Source organism: Molothrus aeneus, chromosome 22 (genome assembly GCF_037042795.1).
Source record: "Molothrus aeneus isolate 106 chromosome 22, BPBGC_Maene_1.0, whole genome shotgun sequence".
In the NCBI taxonomy this organism is placed as follows: Eukaryota; Metazoa; Chordata; class Aves; order Passeriformes; family Icteridae; genus Molothrus; species Molothrus aeneus.
Genome location: NC_089667.1, coordinates 7,684,794 through 7,709,648, shown reverse-complemented (window position 1 = coordinate 7,709,648; position 24,855 = coordinate 7,684,794). Strand labels below are relative to the sequence as shown.

General features: G+C 48.8%; 1 protein-coding gene across 2 annotated transcripts; it reads right to left on the bottom strand.

The window, feature by feature from the left end:
• Positions 1-1,402: 1,402 nt before the first annotated feature.
• Positions 1,403-23,154, bottom strand: USP28 (ubiquitin specific peptidase 28). Of its 2 annotated transcripts, XM_066564316.1 has the most exons (26): positions 23,095-23,154; positions 19,792-19,869; positions 19,394-19,526; positions 18,786-18,897; positions 18,455-18,617; positions 17,435-17,521; positions 16,861-16,998; positions 16,371-16,444; positions 15,808-15,884; positions 15,542-15,690; positions 13,396-13,523; positions 13,128-13,223; positions 12,584-12,763; positions 11,671-11,885; positions 11,361-11,431; positions 10,819-11,047; positions 9,238-9,441; positions 8,591-8,730; positions 8,215-8,400; positions 7,229-7,324; positions 6,208-6,386; positions 6,043-6,121; positions 5,640-5,719; positions 4,534-4,657; positions 3,844-4,042; positions 1,403-2,512 (listed from the first exon to the last, which is right to left on the bottom strand). In XM_066564316.1, the coding sequence occupies exons 1-26, from the start codon at positions 23,134-23,136 to the stop codon at positions 2,337-2,339; spliced, it is 3,435 nt and encodes a 1,144-aa protein (XP_066420413.1). In that variant the 5' UTR covers positions 23,137-23,154; the 3' UTR covers positions 1,403-2,336. The 2 variants fall into 2 exon arrangements, with proteins under 2 accessions (XP_066420413.1, XP_066420415.1); XM_066564318.1 differs by lacking the exons at positions 7,229-7,324; positions 8,215-8,400.
• Between the last annotated feature and the right edge of the window lie 1,701 nt (positions 23,155-24,855).

Sequence of the window (24,855 nt, the reverse complement as noted above, 5' to 3'; positions counted from 1 at the left end):
GTGACCACGTGCCCTGCAGGAGCCTCATCTTCTCATGGCTAAGATGATAAAGCCGATCAGTGCCACAGACCTTTGTGTCCAAAGTTCCTTGACTGCATCTTTTACCTGTGCACAAGAGGCAAGAAAGGGTTTCTGCTGGTCTGAACTGTTCCTTCCACATTTTCCTGATTCAGCTGTAAAAATAAAGGCTGATTACACACCTCTGTGAGCAAGAGCATGGACCATCAGGCTGGATTAGCACCCGGAGTCCTGAGAGGGGCCGGCCGCTGCTACGGCACTGGTTGGACATGGAGTTCACCGCTGGTTTAATCCCTGCAGCTCAAAGCCGTGGGCGCGTGACCCATCTCAAGGCAGGCCCAGCCCTGGGGAAAGCAAAGTCCACTCGCTCTAAGTCCCATTTTGAAACCTGCACTTTGCTCAGCTGGAGGAGAGGAAGGAGCAGATGGGCAAGGAAAGGGAACAGCGATGATCCCTGGCAGTTCTGATGCTGCAGGACTGGGGACAGAGCTGGTGCTGCTGAGAGTGAAGTGGAAGAGGCAGGTGCTCAGTCTTCTAAAAGAGAATCAAACAAGGTAGAATTGAGGGGCACTGTTCCTGGCCATCACCTTCCAAGGAGCTGCACCCCCTGCCAGCTGACCAACCCAGGGAGCACAGAGGCTGTTTTGGCTCTAACTCCCTTGGGAAATGGGAGAACAGGACAGTGAGCAAAGGTTTTCAGCCTGGGAACACTCCTCCTGTCCAGCTCAGTCCAAATACCATGACTGCCCCAGCACCATTCTGTACTCCTGACACTCTTCGTTGGTTCCTTAAATCAGGCTGTGAGCATGGGCTGGGCATTTCAGCTTCTGGCAGCAACACAAAGAACAGGGCAAAGCCACTGTTTCACGAGTCAGAACAAACAGGCTCTCCCCTTCCCAAACCACATCCTACTGCCTGCAAGTGCACAAAAGCTGCCTGGCAATGCCAAGTGTTGGCTGGGAGGAGGTAGCATGCCTCCGGGTGGGTGCTGGCCTGGAGGCTCCGTGTTCCCATTCATTGAAGGCCAAGCACCCTGAGCAGTGAGCTGAAGGCCTCATCCCACTGCTCGGTCACAACAATGGGGGGAACAAGCTCCAACAGCAGCACTGGCACTGCAGCACCCTGGTCCCTGAGGAGGCATGGGTCACTGCTGGAACACTGGCAGCAAGAGTACCTGTGGACAAAAGCAGTTCAGCTTCATCATGAAGTCACCAGGAGAGTGCAAGATTCTCCCACATGAGCATTTTATTCCTAAATACTGGGGAAACACCCCCTGACAGGATGGTGGAACCACCTTTAAGGCAGCTCTGCTAATGACAACGCATTTTGTACAGGGGGAACCTTCAGGCAGAACGCTAGAGTGGAATAAAGACATGGAAGGAGCTTTTTCATTCTAACATAGAACAAATGCTTTTATTGCACTGTTAGAAAACTCTGCATAGTTCCAAAAAACAGGATCCCCCTCCACTGACTCAGAACTTCTGGCTTACAACTGCTGCAGCTCAAATGCAAGCACAGGGCGACCGTAAAAGGAAATGCCAACAGGGCACTTTGTTAACAAAGTCAACACAAACACCCACCACCAACACAAGGGGCTGATCTGAGCCCTTAAGTTGCCGTTGACAGTAATCCAGCCCTGACCCACCACCCGAAGGGAGAAGGAAGTTTGCTTTCCAGCCACAAGGGGAATATCCTTTGGGGTGATGTGACTGCCCTGAGCCAGTCAGCTCCTGCCAGGCACAAACCCACAGCCCCGTCCTGGCTCTCACTGCCAGGATTTGCTGTGTTTCTTCAAGAAAGGCTCCTGCGTGGTTTCTGGTGCCAGTTAGAATACAAAAGGCAAAAGCCTGCTTGACTTGACCACAACACAGAGCTGCATGCATGACTGCCCACGCTGCAGAGCACGAGCCCCTGCTCCTTGCTGCCTCCTCCTCACTCAGCCCGGGCTCCTGTGAGCAGGAGTCTGGCTGGAACGGAACATGCAGCCTCTGGCAGTGGCCGTTCAGGGAGCTGTGGAGGTGCCCGAGAGCCCAGCCCCAATGTGCAGTGCTGAGCAGAGTTGGGCTCCCGTGGGCCCAGGGGCTGCAGCTAGAGGGCTGCCAGGACAGAAGAGCCTCTGGAGCCCGGCTGGGCCCCACGGTGCTGGCAGGGCCTGCGCCTTGCACTGTAGCAGTGGTCCAGGTCCTTTGTGTTACTGCCTTCCGTTCTGCCTCACAAGTGCAATACTGCTTTTTATCCGCTCGTATTTACAAAGAACACAGCTTGGAATCCCAAGGGCCCCTCTGCTCCCGCTGCAGCCCCGGCGTGCCCGCCCGGGGTTACTGCACGGCCACGGCCGAGGCGCCGTGGATGGACTCCATGACGGCCGCAAAGCGGCTGCACAGGTCGTAGGGGGAGTTGGGCCGGATCTTCGGGGGCTCCTTCAGCACAATGACCTCGGTGGAGCCGTCCAGGAGCCGGGGCAGCAGCTCACCCAGCTTCATCTGCAGCTTTGCTGTCAAGGGGAAAGGAGGACACAGTCAGTGGCGGCAATGGCAGAGGGCTCCAGGCCCCAAGTTAAGGAGCTGTGGTGCCTTTTGCAGGCTCCTCTCCCTGCACTGAGAGCTGCCCAGCCCATCACCAGGGACGAGCAGTGGCTGCTGAGGCAGAGGAGGCCCCGCACCAGGCAGCCCTGCCTGCCTCCCAGGGCTCCATGAGGGAGGCTCCACTGCCACCTGGCTGCCTGAGCACAGGGCCACGTCCCACTGAGACACAGAGCTTTCCCTGGAAAGGTGCTCCTGTCCCGGCTGTCAGGTGAAGAATCACTGTGTGCTTCAGGGTGACACACAAATATTGACTGTGCAATTGAGGGGAATGGAGCCTCCACATCCTGTACACCCCCAGACAGGCCAGTTCAGCCCGTGCTGAGCTGGTACCGTCCATGCCCAGGGCAGGTCTGAGGCCCCTGGAGTGCACAATACACCACAGCCACTACGGGGGGAAGAGGAGCAGGCAACCCTTGAGCCAGCCCACGTAACCTGGGAGGGGTGAGCACTCAGCTTCTGGTTCTTTAAAACCTTCTGTGTAACCAAAGGCTGTCACATCCAGTCCAGCAACTGAGATAAATTTATCCAATATTAATTTTTACAACCGCATTTTGAGAATAAACCTCTGTGGTTTTGCATAGTTTTCTTTCATCAAGTCTACCCCTTGTTAGTGATAAAAACTCTGCAGGGACTCCCCAGACCTTCATGAACATGTCAAGGCAAGTCAGGACCAATTTGTCTGAAGAGAAACAACCTGAGGGGAGTCACAGAGGCTAACTCCAGAAGAAAGAACAGAACAAGAACAGCTGCCCAGAACCAACATTCAGCTCTACAATGACAAACTCCTCTGCAGAAGGCAGAGATGCCCCAAATCTGCTTCCCCATTCCCTCTTCCAAAACCTTGGCCTCTGATAACACCTGCTCCTCCTTCCTGAAGAAGAGCATGCCACGCCACTAAGCATGTCAGCATTCACCTGCCATTCCTGGGTACCTCCAGTCAGGGAGAAACCCTAACAGAAGACCCAAGCCCCTCAGGGGAACTCTAAGCCATTCTTGGGACATCAACTGTCCCATTTTAGGGATGAGGGACACTTCTGCAGCTTGTTTTAGTGCAAAAGATTAACTTCTTCTGTAACAGGACTTAATGGGCAATTCAAATGCCCAATTTCTCCTCCCACAATTAGAAGGGCCTTGATGGGCTGCAGTGCAGACACCAAGAATTTAATTTTAGATGGTCCTTTAATTCTTTCCCAGTTCAGATCCCATACTGCCCTGCCCATGAACAGCAGCCATGTCCTACCGTCCATGTCTTCTCGTCCCAAATAGGAGCACCAGCGGTTCCTCATGACCTCGATGGCATCCAGGTCCTCTTTGGAGATCTCAAAGTTGTTCATTAGATGCATGCAGGGGATGATCAGCTCATTCAGGATGCTCACACCCTCTGACACGTGAGCTTCTTCACAGCTGACAAAAAGAGAAGCTGCCACCTCGTTCAGCTTCTGGGGGTGGAAGGAGAATTGGGGACAGACTTGTAAAGAACAAGCATGGACCATGGATCACCATCCAGGGAAGGCCCAGCTTGGGCCCTGCACTGGCAGTCATGCAGACAGTAAGGACTAACAGCACCAGGATCTGGTGGAACAGCCACTTTCAGTCATGGAAAACACCAAACTTGAAAACATATATATTCATACACATACGTGCAATTTGCTGGATCTGTATACAGAGAGCATACAGCTTATTTACAATTCTGGTTTGAAGAAGGCAAGAAGCAGATCTGCCTTTGCCTAGACTCCCTGAAACCTATGTGGCATGTTTTTAATTGAATCATGATTATTATTAGCTTTCCATATTGCTGCTGGCACTCAGCAAGGGGCAGAATCACATTAATAGACACAACAGAAACAGTTGCACTGGTCTCGGCTGCCGTGGCGCCTGGCTGCCCCCTCCCCTCCTCTCCAAAGTGAGAGCTGAGCTCCTCGATACACACCAGGAGACACTTCCTCCGGTACAAGGCGATCAGCGACTCGCTCACGCCGCGGTTGGTTCCCTTCAGCAGCAGCTTGGTGTTGCTTTGGTAGGCGTAGACCAGGTAGGTGAGTGACTCTTGGTACCTGCAAGAAGAGGGTCAGCTCTGCAGGCTTTGGGCTCTGCCAGGGCCGTGACTACAGCCATTCCCTTGGCTCAGCTCAGGAAACCTTTCCTGCTGGGCCTGGCTGGGAGCATCAGGCTCAATGGGAAAAGCTGTACTTCCTTGCCAAAGCACAAAAGAACAGATGCCCTATGTCAAGCCATCCCTGCTCCTTTTTGCCCAGAATGCCAAACAAGTGTCTGGGCAGAGCCCCTTAAAACCAAGCTCATGTGCAATGTGTTTGTTCTGTGTTTGTTTTCTGTACTGCTCCAGGAACTGCACTATGAGAGGACACCCCAAGAAGGGCAGAAGGCTGTGTCCAACCTCACACATTTGAAGCTTCAGGTGAGAAAACAGAACTGCTGACAGGGATTAGGTCAATTTGGGGTAATTCTAAGATGCTCTTATCATGGCTCATGTCAGTTTGCCCACCTGAATTTGGTGGCTTGTCACTGTGAACCACCTTGGAATTCAGTTCTGTTTCCATCCAGGAATAATTTCTGAAAGCCTGCACCATTTAAGGAAAATACAGGTTCTAGAATGGTAAGGAGGAAACCAAGGCCCTTTGAGGGCTCACAACTATGTGTTTACACAAAGTGTAACAACCATCTCAAGACAGTTCCCTTTTAATACAGGAGTCCAAAGTGAAAAATCCCAAAGTGATGGCAATCATTCCTGCAAATCCATCTCTGGAAAACAGAATATAAAGCTCTACTTCCCAAAGGGAAATCTTAGGGGAAACTCTCAGAACTGTCAGGCAGGCAGGCAGCCAGCAGCTCAGCTCATATTTTTTAAACTGTTAACCAAGCTCGATTGTGGATTCAAGAAGACCTATTAGCAGGTCAAAAAATCTCCCACTGGCCTCAAACACAGGCCATTGTGGCTCAGAAAGAAAAATTTTTGTCACAGTGGCCTTTACTTTTAGCTACAACTTATCTTGTCCAAACACAATTAGAGGAACTTACTTTCTATTCTGGTAGAGTTCCAACCCCGTCAGCAGGTAAATGGACACCTTGCGAAAAAGGCTGTAGTCTTCGTGCCACCTCTGTGAGGAGAGGAGGAAACAGAGCATCAGCCTCATCTGGAACACACGTGCATAGTCTGGGGTCCCCAGTTCCACCCTTTTAAGTGTTTAAATGTCTCTCATGAGTAACACACACTAATTTAGCCAACTGCAGACACTCCTCCAAGCTCAGATTTCCGTTGTATTCCTTCTCCCTAAGCAGCCTCCTGCAGACACCCACTGCCAACAGGCATGCAGTGGCCACTGTGCTGGCCACACAGCCCCATGCCGTGCTCCCCGTTTCCCAGTTTGGACAGAGCCAGCTAGGACAGCATGAAGGATCAGACAGATCTCTGGTCCCTTACCTTGTACTCCTCCATGTCAACATCGTCAGGACCGATTTCGCTCAGCTTTGCCCGTGCCACCTTCATGATGCTGATGGACCTGCTCCATGTGAGTAGAAAGGACAAAAATCGCACCTTGGCCACATCCAGGTGGGAAAAGCCTTCCCTGGAATCCTGAGCACTCACCGTTCATCGTAGCTGAGGTTTTTGTCTGCAAACTGCTCGAGGAGGGTCCGTTCCACCACCTGCTGCGGGGCATTGTTCTGCAGGAAGTAGATGAGCACGTGCTGCAGGCGGGCGTCGTTCTGGGGGGTTGGGGTCTCTTTGGAAAGCAGGTACAGCCGGGAGTACTCCTCATGGAATGCCTGCCAATGGAACACAGGTACTGACAGATCCACCTGTCTGCTGAATGCCACAGCAGCCAACAGGAGCTCAAACCGGCCCTGTTCAGAAGGACTCCTGTGGTGACACCGAGCCTCCTCTGCTGGTGATATCCCAGGGCTCAAAGGAAGCCCACCAACACCTCAGCTCTAAACCAATGGCCCCCACAGCCAGGCACACCCCACGTGTGAAGTGTGAGCTTCCAGAAGTTCCAGGGTGTGTAAATGCCTTTGAGAGAGGGTACAGCTGCCTTAGACCAATTTGGCAACCCTCTGACAAGTGCTTAGGCTGCCAAAATCGACTGGGACACACTTCTACCTGCTGAGGTGCAAGAATATCTTGTGATTTATATTCCCATAGATTACCAGCATGGATGATTCTGTCCATGTGGTATTTTTAGTTAAATTTACCTGCCTGTAAAATCTAACACCAGCTTCAGCATTCACCAGTGGTTATGTTTTCAAACCTCTGTTCGCACAGACATTTATTGAGGACATCTTTGACAGCAGAGGTCACAAGTAAGCAAGTATGTTCAGAACCAAAAAACCAAATTTTACAGTACTAAAAGAATAAGAAGAAAAAAGTAAAGTTTCTGTTTGTCTTGGCAGAAGGGTGTCCTCTTGCAAGCTCTAAAAATTGTTTTGAACCCATGGATACCTCATCACTGTAAGACAGCAGGAACTGAAATGCAGGGCAAAGGCCATTAACTAGAAGAAAAAGTGCACAAATCGTTCCCTTTACATTCCTGACCTGTCAATATGGCACATACTCTCTATTCTGGGAAAACAGATATCCATACTATTTGATTTAGCAAACAAATCAATACCTTAACAAGCCCTGCTTCAGACCCATCACGATCAAAGGTCTGGCGGGCTTTTGCAATAGCCAGGATGACACCTTGCATGGCTGGACTCAGCATCACCTACCACGAAAGCAGGAGAACAGACACAAACAGGAACAAGGGAAACAGTAACAGACAGGGAAAGAAGAGACAGCATAGTGAAGAATGGAAGAAACTTTCAAAAGGTAAGATTTAAAGGAAATTGTATGAGTACAGGTGTGATAACTGGGGCTGTGAGTTACTTGCATGCTACTGACTCTATCCATCACATGCACTTTACATGCTGGGCTTTTTTTTAGGCATTTAAAGATCTCAAGGCTGGTCACTCCAAACCCTTGAATTTTTAAATTCAACAAGTGAGAAGGTAAAGCAGGCTGGCCATGTCCCCACCATGTCCCACTCAATCTTCCTAAGACATGTAAAATAAATGCAGAACCTCCTCGAGCCAACATCACTCCAGAACATCTCAAACCTACTCAAGGAGTGACAGCCCCAGTGTTTGTGTGAAATCCAACTCATGCATGTGAGAGAACTTCAAAACACTGCTTGAGCATGTGTGAAAGTGGTTAAAGTCAGATCCCAAAAAAATCAGTGGGCAGGGTATGTAAATTATGCGCTTGGGTTTGAGGTCTTTGACTGAAGCCAGCAAAGAGAGTTGTAAAGAAATTAACACAGGTAGGATCGATTTTGATACAGTTGTGCCAGAAAGAGGAATTATGACCAACATGCAGACTGACAAATTGAGTGCTCTTATGGAGCTCCTTTTCTGATGACATTTAAAAATGGAATTATGGAACGATGTGGTCCCTCTTCCCTTCCACAGTAGGAAAACTAACTTTGTACAGGGTGTTGCTCCTATGACAGACACTATGACACCCACCCTTAGGGCAGCTCAAAGCCAGCTAACTACAAAGCTACAGGCTAATGAGCAGCAGTAATTAATTAATTAATCTCTGCACTGGGATCTGTACCTCCTCATTATATCCATCTGCATCGGATCTAACGGGAATCTTCCCCACACTGGGGATTTCCACTTCAGAGACCTGTGAGCTAGTTTGGGCAGCAGCCTCTGCTTCCTGAGTGTCCCGGGGCTGCTCTGCCTGAACTGTGGGGGATGTTTCTTCTGGATGGGCCTTCAGTGGCTCTACCTCCTTGCGCTGTGGCCAAGAAGAAAAAGAAGAGAGAGAGTAAGAAAATCCAAAGCAAAATACAGGAAAGCCAAAGGGGACCGAGCTAAACGTGGCACAGCTACAGAACTTCAGAGAAATGGGAAAAGCAAAGGTCTATCAAGAAGAATAATCTGGAGATAAGAAGGGGGAGGTTCTTGGGCCAAGGCTGAGCTCCTACCTCGCACAGAGCTGCCTCGACGCCGTTCTTCTCGTAGGCTTCAGCAGTGTTGGCAATGGCCTTGGCAGTCTGCTCCTTGGCAATCCTGGCATGCTCCGAGGACAGGGAGTGCACGCTCGGCTCGCACACTGATGATTGCTCTGTCAGGACAGATGTGTGGTACTAGTCAGCAAGAGCTGCAAGGCTTTTTTCTCTCATGTTCTAAAATGTTTTGCAGCTTGTCCATGCAGTTTTACACAGCTGCTGCGTCCTGCCCAAGGTGAAGGCACTTGAGGCGAGTGTGTGCGTACCCCGCTCCAGTGGGAATGGCACACGGCATCAGGGGTTCCCACTCCGGAGAACAGCACTTGTCCACTCCATATTTGTGAAAAAAAGAAAAAGCTGGAAATGAACTGATATTAGCCCATGATGATTAAGTGAATGGGAAACAGCATTTCTGGGGACAGGCTTGGAAGGATGCACATGCAAAACCAGCAGAACAGCCTTTTGTACTGTCAGGGCAAAGCCTCCAGTAGCTGCCTTTGCTGCTTCTTTCACACCTGCTCCTGCATTCTGACACATTTGTGCAAGGCTTCAACACAGTGGTACTGGTGACCAGCTGGCTGTTCCTGGTTCCGACATGGTTTGCAAATTCAGAGCAAGATTACCTGGTCCTGACTCAGAGGAGAGGTCCTGCAATTCAGAAGTAGGGGAAGGCTCCATCTGAGGAATCTTGCAAGATTGCTCCTCGTCCCACTCCTCTGCCTCCTGCTCCAGGCGCCAGTTGTCCTCCTGGATGTAGTGTCTCAGTTCTGGGGACAAAGCTTCCACTTCCTTCTGGAGCTGTCTAGCCTCTGGGCCCTCATCCTCATCTGCAGGAAATGCAAGACTGGCATAAGGAAACACACTGTGGCAGGGCACCACCCTTAGGGACTAAGCACACACACAGCATCATGGGCAGCCACAGGAAACTGGCTGAGGGGTAAAAGGGGAAAGAAGCCAAATTTTCTACTGGCTCTGTAATTTAAGGTGATCCAGAAGCAAAGGTGCAAAAATAAAGACAAATCTACAGAGTTATCTAAAACAAACCCCTGTTTTGTTCTACTACTGGACATGATTTACACAGAGCAATTCCAGAACCAGCATCTGCTGATGCAGGTCAGACACATCCTGGTCCAAGGGCTCCAGGTGCACTGGGAACAGCACTGAACTGCCAACAGCACTGAACTGCCAACTGGAAAGTTCACAGCTGTTGATGACACACCTTCATCTCTGTACAGCAGGTAAAGGTAAGGGCTGCATGGGTTCTATAGCACGAGTATCATGCTGATATTTCTTACTGCTTTTTAGATCTACTTCAGTATTCACTTTTAAAACAGCACAAAACCCAAGCAGCATAAGCTTCAGACAGGTCCTAAAATTTATCAAAAGCAAATGGCAACTTTCTACAGCAGATATTTTTATGCACCCTTTGCAAAATGCTTTAAAAAACAACAAAAAGTTGCATTAAATAGGAGAAAAAAAGGGTTTATTTCAGAGCTGTCATAAGAAAACAAAGAACAACCTCCAGATCCTCATCAGCCACATTTAGCAATGAACAGAATGTCAGCTCTCCATTGTTTCTTTCCATTTATTACATCAAAATGAGCCACGCGTGAAATTATTGTGTCCTTGTACAGCTGTTTGCCATGTCTAGAGCCATGTGCATAGCAGTGTCTCTACAAAGCACTGGCACTGCAAACACACTAAGTCTGAGCCACTCAGGTACCAATAGCTCTTGGGGAAAGGCTGCACAAAAAAGAGCCCATTTAGATTCAGTGTAATCATCAAAGGCCAAGAAAACGAGTCAGGAAGTGTGATAAAAATGGGAGAGATAAAGTAGGAGGTATTTTACATGCCCCGAGGAAACAAATGCTGCCATATAAACACTACAAAAAGTCAAAATGAAGAACACCAGCACTAGATGCACGTTAAATGTGGCAAAAGGGCAGTGTTAGTCTGTACACACAATTCATGCATGAGGTGCTGCTTCCAATCTCACCTGGATGCTTCTCCTGGCAGTTTTCAGCCCTATCAGAGATTTAGAAATGAGTCGAGCATGAAGCAGATTATTTAATCCTATCTGAGGTGAAGTTTTGTGCTCTGTCAAAAGACAGCTGTGCTGGAGAAGCTGAGGAACATAATGATCATGCAGGCCAGAGACACAGCACACACACACACGTCATTAACCAGCAGTTGTGGCCGTGTACCTGCACCAACAGGGGACACCTGGCCACTGATGTACATCAGGCAGTAGGCACTGGCATTCCTCAAGCCTCCAAAGGACTCTCGCTCCAGCTCTTCCCATGACGACTCTGTCACCGAGATGTCATTGTACTTGAGCCATCTTTTACGGGGCTGGTCATATATGAAGGCCCAGTAGTGCCCTGCATTTGCTTGTCCCTCATGGACCAGGACTGCATGCAAACGATAGGGAACCTGCAAAGTGACAAGGACATCATTCAGGGGTGCAGCTAGGGACTGATTCTGCCTGACCTCTCTACACCAACAGTGGGAATGTTTGTAGGTGTAGCATGGCACAAGAGTCGAGCAATTTGATACATTTCTTACTATGTGAAAACTAACTTTTAAGGAAAGAAGAAACAAGATTTTCCTAAGTAAATCTTTCTCTGCTTTATCACTGGAAATTTAAAAATACAGTGAAGGGGGCAATTTAAACCAACGTGTACTAACAAAAATGAGGATCAGCAATCCTAGGTTAATATTGACATACTGAAGCTGCATTTCCTACCTGCTGGAGGAGAGGGTCACAGTACATCTGTTCAATGGACAGGTTTATTCTGGCAATAGACTCCTTCAGATCTGCCAAGAACATCAACCATGAGAGAAATGCATAAAAATTAATGACTACTCATCAGCTATGCTAGCTCCTTTGACTTCAAAGAATTTGAGGCCATGCAGAGAATATCAGATAGACTCAACACCAGATCTCAAACAGGGACAAAATTATTTGTAGCTCAGGCTGTATCCAGCAAAGCTACAGGGGAGAAACCAGGTGGGCATTGAGGAGGAAAATCCCTACAAGTGCATTTGGCGCCAACCTCGCACGTCCTGCTCGATCTCGTTTCTCCATCGCTGCAGACACATCTGAACCAGGTTCAGCTCTTCCTTGGAGACCACGTGAGGAGCTGGACGTTCAGACAGCTCTGCAGGTGAAACAGGAGGCTGGAGATCCATACTGGAGCTCTGCTGTGGTGAAGCATTGGCCACAAATAAAGCTTCATCTTCAGTCCTAGTATCAGTCCTTTCTTGTATGCTGTGGAGCAAAAGCCAAGAGTAGTGGGCAGGTTTTTTAATCTTTCTCTAGTTTTCTTTTTTTGGAAAAGAATACAAAATAAACCAAACAAAAATTACTCCAGAGCTGGAGCAGGACTTCCTTTCCAGAGCAGTATAAAATGTAGAGAGAACAAGTACACTGAAATGTGCTTCTGCCTTCACAGTCCAAACTAAAATATAGGAAGAATACTAAGGAAAACTCTTAGGGAACTCTCTAAGCACAGATCCACAATGAGCAATGCTAAAAATTCCTTCCATTGCTACTAAGAAAATGTGTGTGTTTACTCAGCTTAATTTAGAGTGTTAAACCAACCATGCTGGCCTGGGTTATAATAATCCAATATTGCTGTAATTTACTGGTCAATGAAGCAAAAAAATGAGTAGCCTAACCAAAAAGAGAACATAATTTAGTTGTTAACTGCTGCTTAGGCAAGGAATACAGGGATGCTTTTGGACAAGGAGGAAGAACAGACCAAGATGCAGTGTTTTATTTACACCAACAGAACCAAATGACCAGCAAGCAGTGGCCCACTACTTGCACAAGCATTTGCACACTACAGTATTGTGTTCACCACTGCCCAGATAAATAAATAACCCACTTTTGGAATGCCACCCAGGACCATTTAGTTGGGAGGGGAAGTGTCCTCCTGTGCATCCTTTTTATTTCTGTTTACTGACCTGTTTGGCTGTGAAAGCACGTCCAAAACATTAGGCTTGGCCTGGGAGTGCAGGGGTGTTGTTTGAGAGCTCTGAGCAGAGGAAATAGCCCCAGCTGGCTTTGTAGCAATGAACTCGAGCACATACTGCAGCATGTCAGGCAGTGGAAAGCGGGCTGGGCCAGAGCCATATTCCATGTACCTAGGGAAAAATGCAAGGTGTTGTATGAATGAAGGAATGAGAGGGGTGTAAACCTCATGGGACAAGAGAATAACAACTTTTTCTGTAATGGGCTACTGGGCTTCCTCACCTCCATTGCCAGTGCAGATGACAGTGTCAACTCTGCTCTTTAAAGAATTTATTCCTATAACAGTATCAGTAAATTAGAAACAATTGAAGAGACAGGTTTGTTTTTGAAAATACACTTCTTTCTCCCACATGTTTCAGAACAAGCACATTGCGGTTTCTGCTTCCCCTACAAGCTCCTCTGCTATTGGAAAGCTCATTTAAAATGAAGCATTTGCACTCTTCCAGAGGGCAAAAATAAAACCAGCTGACTACTCACCTTTCCAGTTTCTGCTGCAGAGTCACCATTTTCTCCTTCAATCTCTTCATTTCCTCCCTTTTCATCTGAATAAGATCTTTATTGCAGTAGAGGTACCTAAACAGAAATACAGAGCCCCGTTTGCCAGGTGAGATTTGTTTACTTCTAACATCCACAATCTTCTGTAAATATTTTAGAATCTTTCCTTGCTCACCCAAACAACCTTTTAAATTTCTTTATTTATAACAAAGCAATAGCTTTAAACATACCGTACAACAGGACAACTCACCTGTCCATATATATAGTCTGGGGAAACTCTAGCTTGGTGTGAATTTTCTCTGGCTGTCCTAGTGACTGATTGAACTCAAATCGGGAGAGTTCAAAGGTCAGAACTGGTGGAAGTTTTGTAAACCAGCGCTGTAACAAAAGCAGAAATGCCCCCAGAGGGAAATGTTTTAAGATGACTGCTAATGGCACATTTTAGACTGATCCTATATGATTTCAGACTGATTTAAAAGTCTCTGTTTTTAAGCACAGAATTAGGTTTTGTTTGCAGAGTGACTAGTCAGAAAGCCAAATTTTACAAGTTAGTAATTTATGCTTCCATTTTATATTTTTACTGTGAAAAAGCCTCATAATTGCTCTCAAGATTACTTGTCATTGCCTGATGCATCCAGCTTGATGGATTATTAAGTCCAGCACTGAATTTTACAAATTAGTTGAGGCTACACACAATCTGCACATCATCTAGGAGCCCCCAAGAGAGTTCTTTTCATTGGAAGATCACATGCAGTGATGAACAAACCAGGAGTCCTCCTGCAGCACCAGAATCCTTATTCGCTCTCAGTCTACTTGCAAACTACTTGATTTAGGGGATTCAGAGAAGACCCCCAATTACTTTCTGTAGCTTCATACACTATTTCAAAGAGTTATGCTGAAAGAAAAATTCTCAATTGAATTTACACTTCCTCTTGCTCTTCCTGGATTCACAACAACTTCCAGTATCCACTGCCAGAAACTTCCTTTACCTATTTTAGCTTGGCACCATCCACTTCATGCTCCCCTCTGGATTCAGGATGAGCACACTAAGCTCCTTGTCCTTTGTGGAATTCATGTCAGATGTGCTGAAGCAACAGAACTCCCCCAACACCAGAGCCTTCTAAGCAGCAGCCCATAACCACAAAGGAGGAATGATTTATGCTCCCATAGTCTGGGAAAAGTTTCTGTTAATTCCACTGCTGCTTTGACTTTCAGCACACTTGCCTAGGTGCTCAAGAGACAAAATCACCTTATTCCCTATGTCCCCTGTCATGCCACCCTTTACCCACCACATCCTAGGAAGTGAAACTAAGATGCACAATTTTCCCAGTAAGGCTTCTCAGAAATCAAGGCAGAGCCTTTTCCTCTTATCTGTGCAGACAGAAGAATTAAAACAGCTCCATGATGGGTCAAATTTCCCTTAATTTTGGGAAAGAATTTTGAGGAACTAAAAAAGCTTGGATTGAAATGAACCTGCCTGATGAGCTCCAATGTGCCTTTATCTCCAGTGCCAGCCAACACCAGCTACATCCACATCCCCTGTAAATGCACCTGAACTGCTTCAGGCAGAAACCAGGAAAACTCAGGACAAACCCTTGAGTCCAGTCAGAACAGGGCTCCCCTGCTCAATACTTTGTTTCTCCTTTGCTAGTTTAACACAGCAACACAATTTTCAAACATTCTCATAGAACTGAAATACTCTTCCCTGCCCTGCCTACACCAGATACCTTTGCAATGTTGTTTCCCAGCCTCTCTCCAAGCTAACTTTTGCTGCACTTACACACAGAGGATGCTGAATGCAATGGTGCTTCTTCACCTTGCTGCAACTAAGTTTTTTATGATTGGTTTGTGATTAGTGAGATTAAAAAAAAAAAAAGAAAAGAAAAGAAATGAAATCATCACAGTCAGAAAATAAGAGTGAAACCAAGAAGAAAAATCCAAAACCGTACACAATATAATAGGGAGAAAGAGACAAATTCCAAATGGCATACCATGGAGTTAAGCACTGTACTTTTACCCTCCGAAAATATGGAGGCAGTAGGTCTCCCCCTACTCAGGTACAGGTAGGCTTCAACAGAAAGAGAGAGACTTGATCACACTCAACTCAGAGGCAGACATTGACCTTTGCAATTTAAAATAAACTCTCTGAACTGGTTACACAGGACATCACATCTTTATAAATTAGCAAAGACAGTGTCTAACCACACTTAGTGTCTGAACACCTAACACTAACAGACATTTACATGAGATTCCAGGTATCCAGAAAATGTTTTTTATTCATTTCTTAGAGAACACTCACAGTTGCCATTTAAAGTTATCAGAGTAACCCTGCACTGTGTGTGCTGCACTTTTCTGCAGCAGGCAACCAAAAGCCCAACAAAAAAGGTCAAACTTACCTCCTGTCCATACTTCACTGACTGAGATGCTGTTGCCTCATCCATCTCTCCCTCCACCATGGCTCCTTCCAAGCACTCATTCAAGTTCCGGTAACCATTTACCTGAAGGGGATACTGACCAAAGGTCTCAATCTTGGAAAAACTGTTGCCTGGATGATGGAAACCATACAGAAACCATGAGCTAACTCAAGAGAACAAAACATTCTGGTTAACTCCAAAACACTCAAAGGAGTTAAAAAGTTGAGTCTATCAAAGCCTTAACTCACCCTCATGGACACCCTCAGTCAGGAAAGTCCCATAGAAGAGCTGCACCATTGGGTTTTCGGATTTGTCCCCAAGGCTCCTGTTTCAGAGAGCAAAAGCACACTTTCATTTGCAGCTGGAGGCTGCAAAAGAACCCCAAGTCATAATCTAAGCCTCTGCTTGGGGGCCTACAGCAAAAGTACATTTTTCTATCCAAGCACTAAATAAAGAGGAAGCTTCTCATTAATTTTCATGTTCCAAAGCACATGATAAAACTTACACTGGCAAGCGTGGAAAAAAAAAAAGGTTAAAAAAAAGCTTCTGAAAGGAAGTTTCAAACTACCAGAGCTTTTCTGTTCACCAGGGCTGCTGAGCTCCCTCAAAAGCTCATTTACACTGCAGGCCATATTGGCACTGAGTGAAGTCTCACACTCACCAACAGGAGATGCAGATACAACATTTCAAGCTTAGTAAGCCTCATCCACAGGAAGCAAAGAACACTCATTTGCTCAAAATTTTCACATAAAGTCCTCCAACTTATTAAAAGCCTCCTTAGGTCAAACTCCTGAGACCACACAGCACTCACGTGACATTCACAGTGAGCTGGAATGCGTCCTCCAGCCAGTCCAGTAGTTTGTGTGTAAATTCACTCACATCTTGCTGGAAGAGAGACGAGAGTGGAGAGTCAATCGTGACACCCACCAGAAGGTGTTCCCCCAGTCTGCTGAGCACAACCTGACTGGCACTGCTGCCCCCACTCAGCTGAGCTAAGTGAGACTCAAGTGCTGTGCTGATTTAGACTGATAATGAACTCTGCTTATCTGAACACTAGATCAGAGGAAATTACCGTGATCGCTCCCTGACTACGCAGATGGCGCTGGGTAGTGCCATGCTACGCTGGCTGGGTAATTAGCACGCACGTACATTCTACTCTAATGACACAGGGACAGCTGCTTGTCGGCTGACAAACATGGGAAAAGGCCTCTGAAAGTACCAGCAGGATGAGGCAAAATGGGGTTGCCGTGGCTATGACTGCTGGTTTGAAGAGAGCAAAAGGCTTTTCAATGTGGTTTTACCTGTGGTTGTTCAGCTGATCTAAACACGTCCCTCAAGAGATCCAGTGCTGCAGAAGGGTCTACAAACTTACGCCATGTCCCCAGCATTAATGCAAACAGACACTGAAGTTCTTGCATGAACGCAATATTTCTTTTTCCCTGCATTGCAAAAAGAAGAAAAGTCAAAGCCTTCCTGCAGCTCTTAAAAGCATCATCTTAAAACAGAGTGCTACTGAATGCCACAGGCACATATCGTAAAAGGTACCCAACCAGCTGCACACTGGCTCAAATACCACTTCTTCTACTATGCCTGCAAACCAACGAGTCATCTGGAACTGCCAAAGAAGTTTTATAGGAAAAAACATCTCCCCACACAGCAGTTAAAGGCTCTAGAGGACAGAGATACAAGAAGCAGCCCTTTTCTTTCCTATCCTGATTCTGTCTTTGAGAATTTCCTAAATTTATCTTAAACATAGCCAGATGATTTTAAAGCCACAGGTCTCAGATGGCCCCAAATTAAATCTGGTTAGAGAAAGAGCAGAATGCTACACCACAAAAGAGGGAAACTTGACAGTGTTACTGAATCAAAACTTACAGTGTGACTATGACAACTTTCAAGCACATTCTGTGGGAGGGAGTACCCAAGGACCAGCCTCCGGAAATCTGGCAACTGAAACAGAGACTGAAAGGAGAGGAAAGGTAAAGCTTGGTCAGCACCTGCAAGGACTGGACTCACTGCAATCTGATGCTCTGTTTTCACTCTGACTTGACAGGTTTCTTTTGTAACTTCACATTCCCAATGGTCCTGTGTTACTGAACGCACGTTTACGGTGTGAGCAGCCCCTTGCTGGACCAGCACAGAATCAGAATTATGGAATTAACTAGGCTGGAACAGACCTTTGAGATCATCAGCATGTTTGTACCCACCCAAGGGTGAAATCTCATCCTGCCATTTCTAGGATAGAGATAAACCTTTTAGGAAAGTCATTCTATTTTGCACAGGCAGGCTCAGAAAAGCATCCAAGAACAAGCCATGGTGAGAAGAACCCATTTGCAGCTTTCTTACTTCCTCTCAGAGCTGAAGACAAATGATTAACATCTCTCTGCTGATGTGAAATGGTTAGGAGAGACAAATCTGCTCAGTTCCACTTACAATTGTCTCTTCTTCAGATCATTACTAATAATATATGCTGCCTAGTTGTTTATTTGTCCAAGCATCTATGCCAGTGTATTCCATTAACTGAAATATGATACACCATGTGTTATCGAGCCAACAATAACTGCAGTAAAATTAAATTACCAGTTCACTTTGCCAGGCAAGCTTCTATCATTTCAGAAGGCACTTGGCCATCGCTGCACAACTCCCTGCATACAGACACACAGATTCTCTGTATCTGTAGCTATTTTCAAGTAAAGCCTATTTAACTGCTCTTTGGCTCTTTCTGTACAGGCACATCACATAAACACAGAAGTTTGTGTTTGAGCAGGGTCACGTTCACTCATCTGCATACGATGACTCCCTCACAGAACTGCTGCATGTTTACTTCTAACTGAGAAACATTCTGACTCCAAGACCATAGCAAGTTTGATATTAGAGAACTTTTTTGCTGATTACCTGTATAACAGCACTAAACCAACACGTATTTCCTATATTTTTCATTCCAACAGGCCAGTCACCCGCTCTTCTCCAGTCACTCTGCTTGGGGTTCTCTCCCCAGACTTCACAGCGTTTCCTTTTGGAGCGGTTTTTGTTTTCAGCAGAATGGGCCTCCTGTGGTCTGTCACAAGAGATAAACACTGTGCTGTAAAAGCTACAGCAATCAAACTCCCCTCCAGCCAGTAGGTGTCCACCTGGCAGGTGATCCATGGTAGCTCTACAGTTAGCAGTCTCAGAACCCACTGATATCTGGGAAAGCCAAAGTGGGGGGTTTTACAGCTCCACTGACCTTTCAGCTGCATCCCTTTCTGCAGCTGGGGCTTTGGGTGATTCCAGTGGTCTGACAGTGTTGGCTGTGCGGAGGTTGTCTTGGTTGTGAGTAGCAGGTGCAGCACCAACATCTAGAAGTAGAGGCAGCATTCTGATCAGTTTTCCACCAGCAGCAGCAAACATTCTCTTTAAGAGGAAATTCTAGAAAACATCATACTTCACAAACATGGCTCTTCAACCAATACAAGCAAAATTTTCTAGCTCAGGTTTTAAACAGAAATCCCTGTTCAGATCATGCCAGGCAGCCTAGGAGCCACTGAGCTGGATGAGGAGAACAGGGCAAAGCATGCAGCTGTGCACCACCCAGATTTCCTTACAGCTAAATTCAGAGCTTAAGGAAACAGTTCAGAGCTCTTTAAATAGAGAGATAGGATCATCAGCTTTTAAACTGTTATGTGTCACCTCCAAACATGATTAAAACACTACTAAGTGATCAGTACTGGCAAAATATGCACCAGAACAGAAGCTGGAGGGATGTGTTGCTGGCAGAAGCAGGAGGATGGATATTTCCCCTCTGAGCTCACACAAACACATGAAGCTGTAGGGGTAAGCAGAGGTGAAGCTTACCCTGTGGGAGCTGTTTGCCCACCACACTCCCTTCCCAGGCTGATGGCTCTGCAGCAGCTGGGTTCTGCACTGGCTCTGGAGCAGGGTCCTCTGTCAGGAAGGTGACTGCTTCCATGAGATCTCCATCAGCAGCCTAGGAGAATGAGAGGGGAAAGCAAAGCACCAGTGAGGAGAGGAACAGCAAAGGATTTGCCCTTTGCCTCTCATGCACCCAGGCTGATCCTATATCACTCTCACAAGCCACACATGGACCATTCTAACAAGGACCAGCCCATCATCAGCTGACAAACACACCAGCAAACACCTGTGTGCTATGTTGGGTGGGAGCCTGAACTTGCCTGACTTTTTGGACAAAATCAGAGCTCTCTTTCCCCAAAACTATGGCAATATGCACCAACCTTTAGAGCAGCAAGCAGGAATGCTGAATCCTGAATTCCTGTGATCTCTTTCATCTGATTTAAGAGCACCTGGCAATCCTATGTGCAAGAAATAAAGAAAGCTTATGTGAAAAGGTGACCAGGATGGACATCAAGCTATTTCTGCAAGGCTTGCTGAGGGCCCAGCAGAGCACTGCTTCTTTCCTTCCTTTCTGCTGACACACTGACACTCAAGCCCAGTCACACTTGCTTGATGCAAACAGCAACATCTTGAGCATCGCACTCAGGTTTTTTCCCTGCTAAATTCACAGACTAACATTCAACCCCTGGTATCCTCAGGAGAATGCAGGCAGGCCTGGGAGGCCAGGCCACCCTCGCTGTGGGATGTGCAGCACCCGTGGTGGGAAGGGGCTCCCCACCCCCGAGGCAGTGGCATGTGCAGCAGGACATATAAGGCAGCCGCCTGCTCACAGGGCACGGTCAGGAGCTATTTTCAGTGTGGTGGCACATGCCATTTGTGCGTGTCACTTCTTACTGACAATAAGGTGTCAGAGCAAGGGCCCAGGAGCCTGTTATTGCTCCTCCTTCCCACTCCACACAGACCACTGGAGGTTTGGTGAGACACTCGCTGCTCAAGGCCCCATGCTATGGTTGGTTCAGCCACTTAAAACAAATGATTACAGAAACTCTCTTTACCAGACTTATAAAATCCTTGCAGCCTAGGCTTACCACAGGGTGGTCACTGCACATGGCAAGCACAAATAACCTCAGTCAATGACTGCTAGGAGAGGAACCTCTCCACAAGGAGCCTCCCAGCACTGGGGGTCCCACCACCCCTGTTCATAGCTGCAGTTCAGCTGATGCTGCTGCCAACGGCTCACTCTGGGTGACAACTGAGATGCAGCTCCATAACGCTGGCATTGCATGTGGTATGGGAAAAACATTACAGCAGGAACAACTGCTAGGTCTGGGTCGTGTATCTTGATTTACAGAGGCTGTAGAGGATCCTGCAGTCAGCACAGCCTGATCAATCCCAGTTCCTTAAGATCACACTTTTAAGTAATCTTAACCAGCAAAGCTATAGGCAAATGAGCTCAAGTTTCTACTTACTTTCACTATTGAGAAAAAAAAATTAAGATGCTTCCAGGCCACTGGAGCACAAGTTCCACCCAGTGAGTAATGAGTCAACTACTATTTGAGCCCCCCACCCATACTAGTCATGTGTGTGGATGATACTCCACACACAAAGACAGCACACACCTGTGTCAGCTATTCAAACAAAAAACTCCTATTTTGGTGGCAATTCTCTGTCCCATTTAAAACACTACTTTTGCTCAACTTTTACAAGAAAGAGCACATATGTGTGCAACCCCCCTCAACTTGTCCCACATGCTCTTTTTATCCTGAGAAAAGCCAAGACACCCTGGAACACCTCAGAAGCCCCAGGAGGAGCTGCCTGATGAGAAGCCAAGGCTGAGAGGCTCGGGGCAGGCATACTCCCACAAAGGCAAACCACTTAAATCATGTTGCTAATTTTGCTGCCTTAGCGCGTGCCGTGCATGTCGGCTGACCCCACCTTGCGCCGCAGGGCGGATTTTTCCAGCGGAGAAAAAACCCCACAAACACCCTTGCTAATACACTGCATTATAATAATGAAACCCGAGGCAGGACAGGGCATGATTTTCTGGGGTTTTTCTGCTCCAGCACACAGAGAACTCACAAAGGCTGCTGTAAGCATAAAAGCCAATTAGTGATCCTCTGCTCTAAGTTACCATTTAATATTTCAATGATTTGTGCGTCCTTTTATTCAGCCTTTGAGGAAAGGTTTGTGCTAACAGCAGAGAGCTTATCCTGTACCACTTTTGAGAGGGTTATGGCTGCCTGGCAGCCCACAGAAGCCACCAGGAACCACTCTTTGTGCAACCAATTAGTTCAGATTTTGGGGATTGTGCGTGGTTTTGTTGCCATAACTAGTCTGGTTATTGCTTTCTGAGGTTACACGCCATGGGGCTACAAAACAAGCTCTGTAGCTGGTAATTAACACCAGTGTGCTGCCACTGCTAACGCACCCTGCACTTGCAAACCCAAACTGAACCAAAGCCCTACCTGCTGGAAAAATAACAACCCAAACCCAAATCCTATTAGTATTAAATTACAGCAACAAGAGATGAGTACAAAACCAAGAGGCTGAGAGGAAGGAGGATACTAGAGATAAAATTACAAGGTCAGCCAGGAATGATGGAATAGAAAGGTTTTGCTATTTTCCTGCTCTGAGGTGACTCATCGCCCTCAGAAGTTTGTTTTGAAGAGAAACTGTGAACAGGGAAAGGAGCAAATGCAGTGCAAGAGTTCAAGGGGGTTCCAGAAATAACCACACACAAGGAGGAGGAAGGCTGGAGCACAGAAAAGGCACCCAGAGCCTTGGCCTTCAGCCTCTGCTCCTCAGCCACACTTTTATCGTGGGGGAGAATGGATATGGAGAGAGCTGGAAACCCACAGGCGGCAGCAGGAACAAAGCCCACGTTCCCGGCCAAGGCTTTCACAAACCAATATCCGTCACAACAAGAAGCAGCAGGCAGCAACCTCGGGCTGCATTAACGTGTGCAAGATGCACACAGAGGGCACGGTCTGGTCCCTGTCCCCACCAGACCGGGGCACGGCTGCTGCACTAATGCCACTTCTAACGCACAACCAAAGGGCTGATACCCTCACCCCATCCCACCCTGTAACTCTGACCTCTCTGAAACGCATCTCGCGGGTCCTAAGAGCACCGAGATGCTACAGGACAGTGCAGAGCCCCGTGTCAATTCGGGACGGTCTGGGCTTCAGTCCCCTGAGCACTGACACAGCCTCGCGTCCGGGTCCCTTCAGAGCCGATTTACGCAGAGCCCTGAAGTTTGGGAGCAACAGTTTTCGCTGACTTGCCCCGGGAGGTGCTGCCCGGCGGCGGGGAGGGCACACGCGTTTCTGCTCCCCGCAGAGCGGCGGGTGTCTGAGCGCCCGCCCGAGCCCTTTCCCGTGGTACCGGCGCATCGCGCGGCGCCGCGCGGAGCCCGTTATTCCCAACGAAACCCGACGGGGCGGGCTCCGGGAGCGCGCAGAGCGGGGAAGCGCTGCGGGCCGGCCCCGAGCGGCCGCGGGCCGCGGGCTCGGGGCGCAGCGGGGCCGCCGCGCTGCGAGGCTCGGTCCGGCGGCAGCCCCGGCCCCGCGCGGGGGGCGCCGCCCGCCGCCCTCCTCGCCCGGCCGCGGGCTCGCCCCGCCGCTCCCCCGCCCCAGCAGCCCCGGCTCCCCCGCCCGCCCCGCGGGCTCGCGCCGCCGTCTCACCTCGCCTCCGCCGCCGCCCCGGGCCCGCAGCTCGGCCGTCATGGGGCCGCCGGCAGCGGCGCCGTCCCGCACAGCGCACGCGCGGCCGCTCCGGTTCCGGCCGCGCCGCCCGCCGGGGCCGCGGCCGCTCGTGCCCGCCCGTGTGCCCGCCCGTGTGCCGGTCCGTGCCCGTCTGTCCGTCCGTGTGTCCGCCCGTGTGCCCGCCCGTGTGCCCGTCCGTGTCCGTCTGTCCGTCCGTGTGCCCGTCCGTGTGCCCGCCCGTGTGTCCGCCCGTGTGCCCGTCCGTGCCCGTCTGTCCGTCCGTGTGCCCGTCCGTGTGTCCGTCCGTGTGCCCGTCCGTGTGTCCGCCCGTGTGTCCGTCCGTGTGCCCGCCCGTGTGTCCGTCCGTGTGCCCGCCCGTGTGTCCGTCCGTGTGCCCGCCCGTGTGCCCGTCCGTGTGCCCGTCCGTGTGTCCGCCCGTGCCCGTCCGTGTGTCCGTCCGTGTTCCCTCCCGAGAAGCCTCCGATCATCGCCCCGAGTCCGTTCTCCCTCGTCCCCCCACCCCAGCAGCCGGGAACACCGGCCCAGCCGGCGTTCTGCCCTGGCCGCGCCCCTCCATACTGATAAAAGTGAATTATTTTCTTTCAATTACAACAGTAATAAACCCCCCTCCCCTTTGTGGTCCTGCAGGTGTCCGCCTGTGCTGCCCGGTGCTGCCGGTGCTGCCCGGCGGGAGGCTGCGAGCAGGCGGCTGGAGGAGGATGGACTGGGATGCTCCAGGGGTGGATGCACCCCGGGGGAAAACCTCGAGTAAAAGGCTCAAAACAACGAGGGCCCGGCATCTGCTTTCTGCTCCAGCCAAACCCATGCTTTTTTGGGCCTGGGTGAACCAGCAGGAAATAGACATTTCTCAGATTTGCTGATCCAAAGGGCTCTATGTTCTTGGCACAGCCCAGATTCTACCTTTCTCTTAATACAAGGATACTGAAATGGAGATGCCCCAGCAAGGGCCCCGGGGCTGTGCAGGATGCAGGTGTGTGTGAGCAGACCCCACGCTGTCAGCAGTGCAGCAGCTGGACCTGCTGATGAGATGTGGCTCAGGCACCTGGGCAGCTTGGCTCCACCTGAGGAGACAGCGGGGCTCAGCTCTCTTGGGGGAAACTGGTGAAAACCTCCTCCTGCATTATCAGGAATGTGTCAGTTGCAATCCTCTGCCTGGGTTTGTCCCCACTGGGCTCTGAAGCTCCTGTGACACTCATGGCATTGGCATTTCCAGCAGAGCTGTGGCACCGCACGAGGAAGGGGACAGTAGGGTCACACAGTGCCACTGCCATACCCTGGTTGCCAATTGTCCCGTGAAAATGCCCTTTCCCAGCTGGGTGGGCATCTCCCACATTGGATTTGTCCTGGGCAGTCACAGACTGTCCCTTGCCTTTTGTTTTGGGAGAGGTGTGGGACCTCAGTGTGGACTGTTCTGAGATTGTCTCGGTTTCCTGGTTCTCACAGATACTCCAGATGAGGAATTTGGGAGGCAAGAGGGAGGAGGTAGCAGTGTAGATAAGGTGAAACTGTGGAAGGTGGTGTTTGCCAATTTCCCTGATGTGCAAAGTATAAACAAGACAACCAGTGATCCTTAAATGCAACAAAGTAAGAAATTCCACTCATTTTGGGAGCCTGCCAGGCTATTAATAGTGAGAGATAGGGAGGTGGTGCTGGGCACTGTGATTTTCACTCTGGGACCCTCATGCACTGCAGAGGGAATGGTGCTATACCCAAACTTCG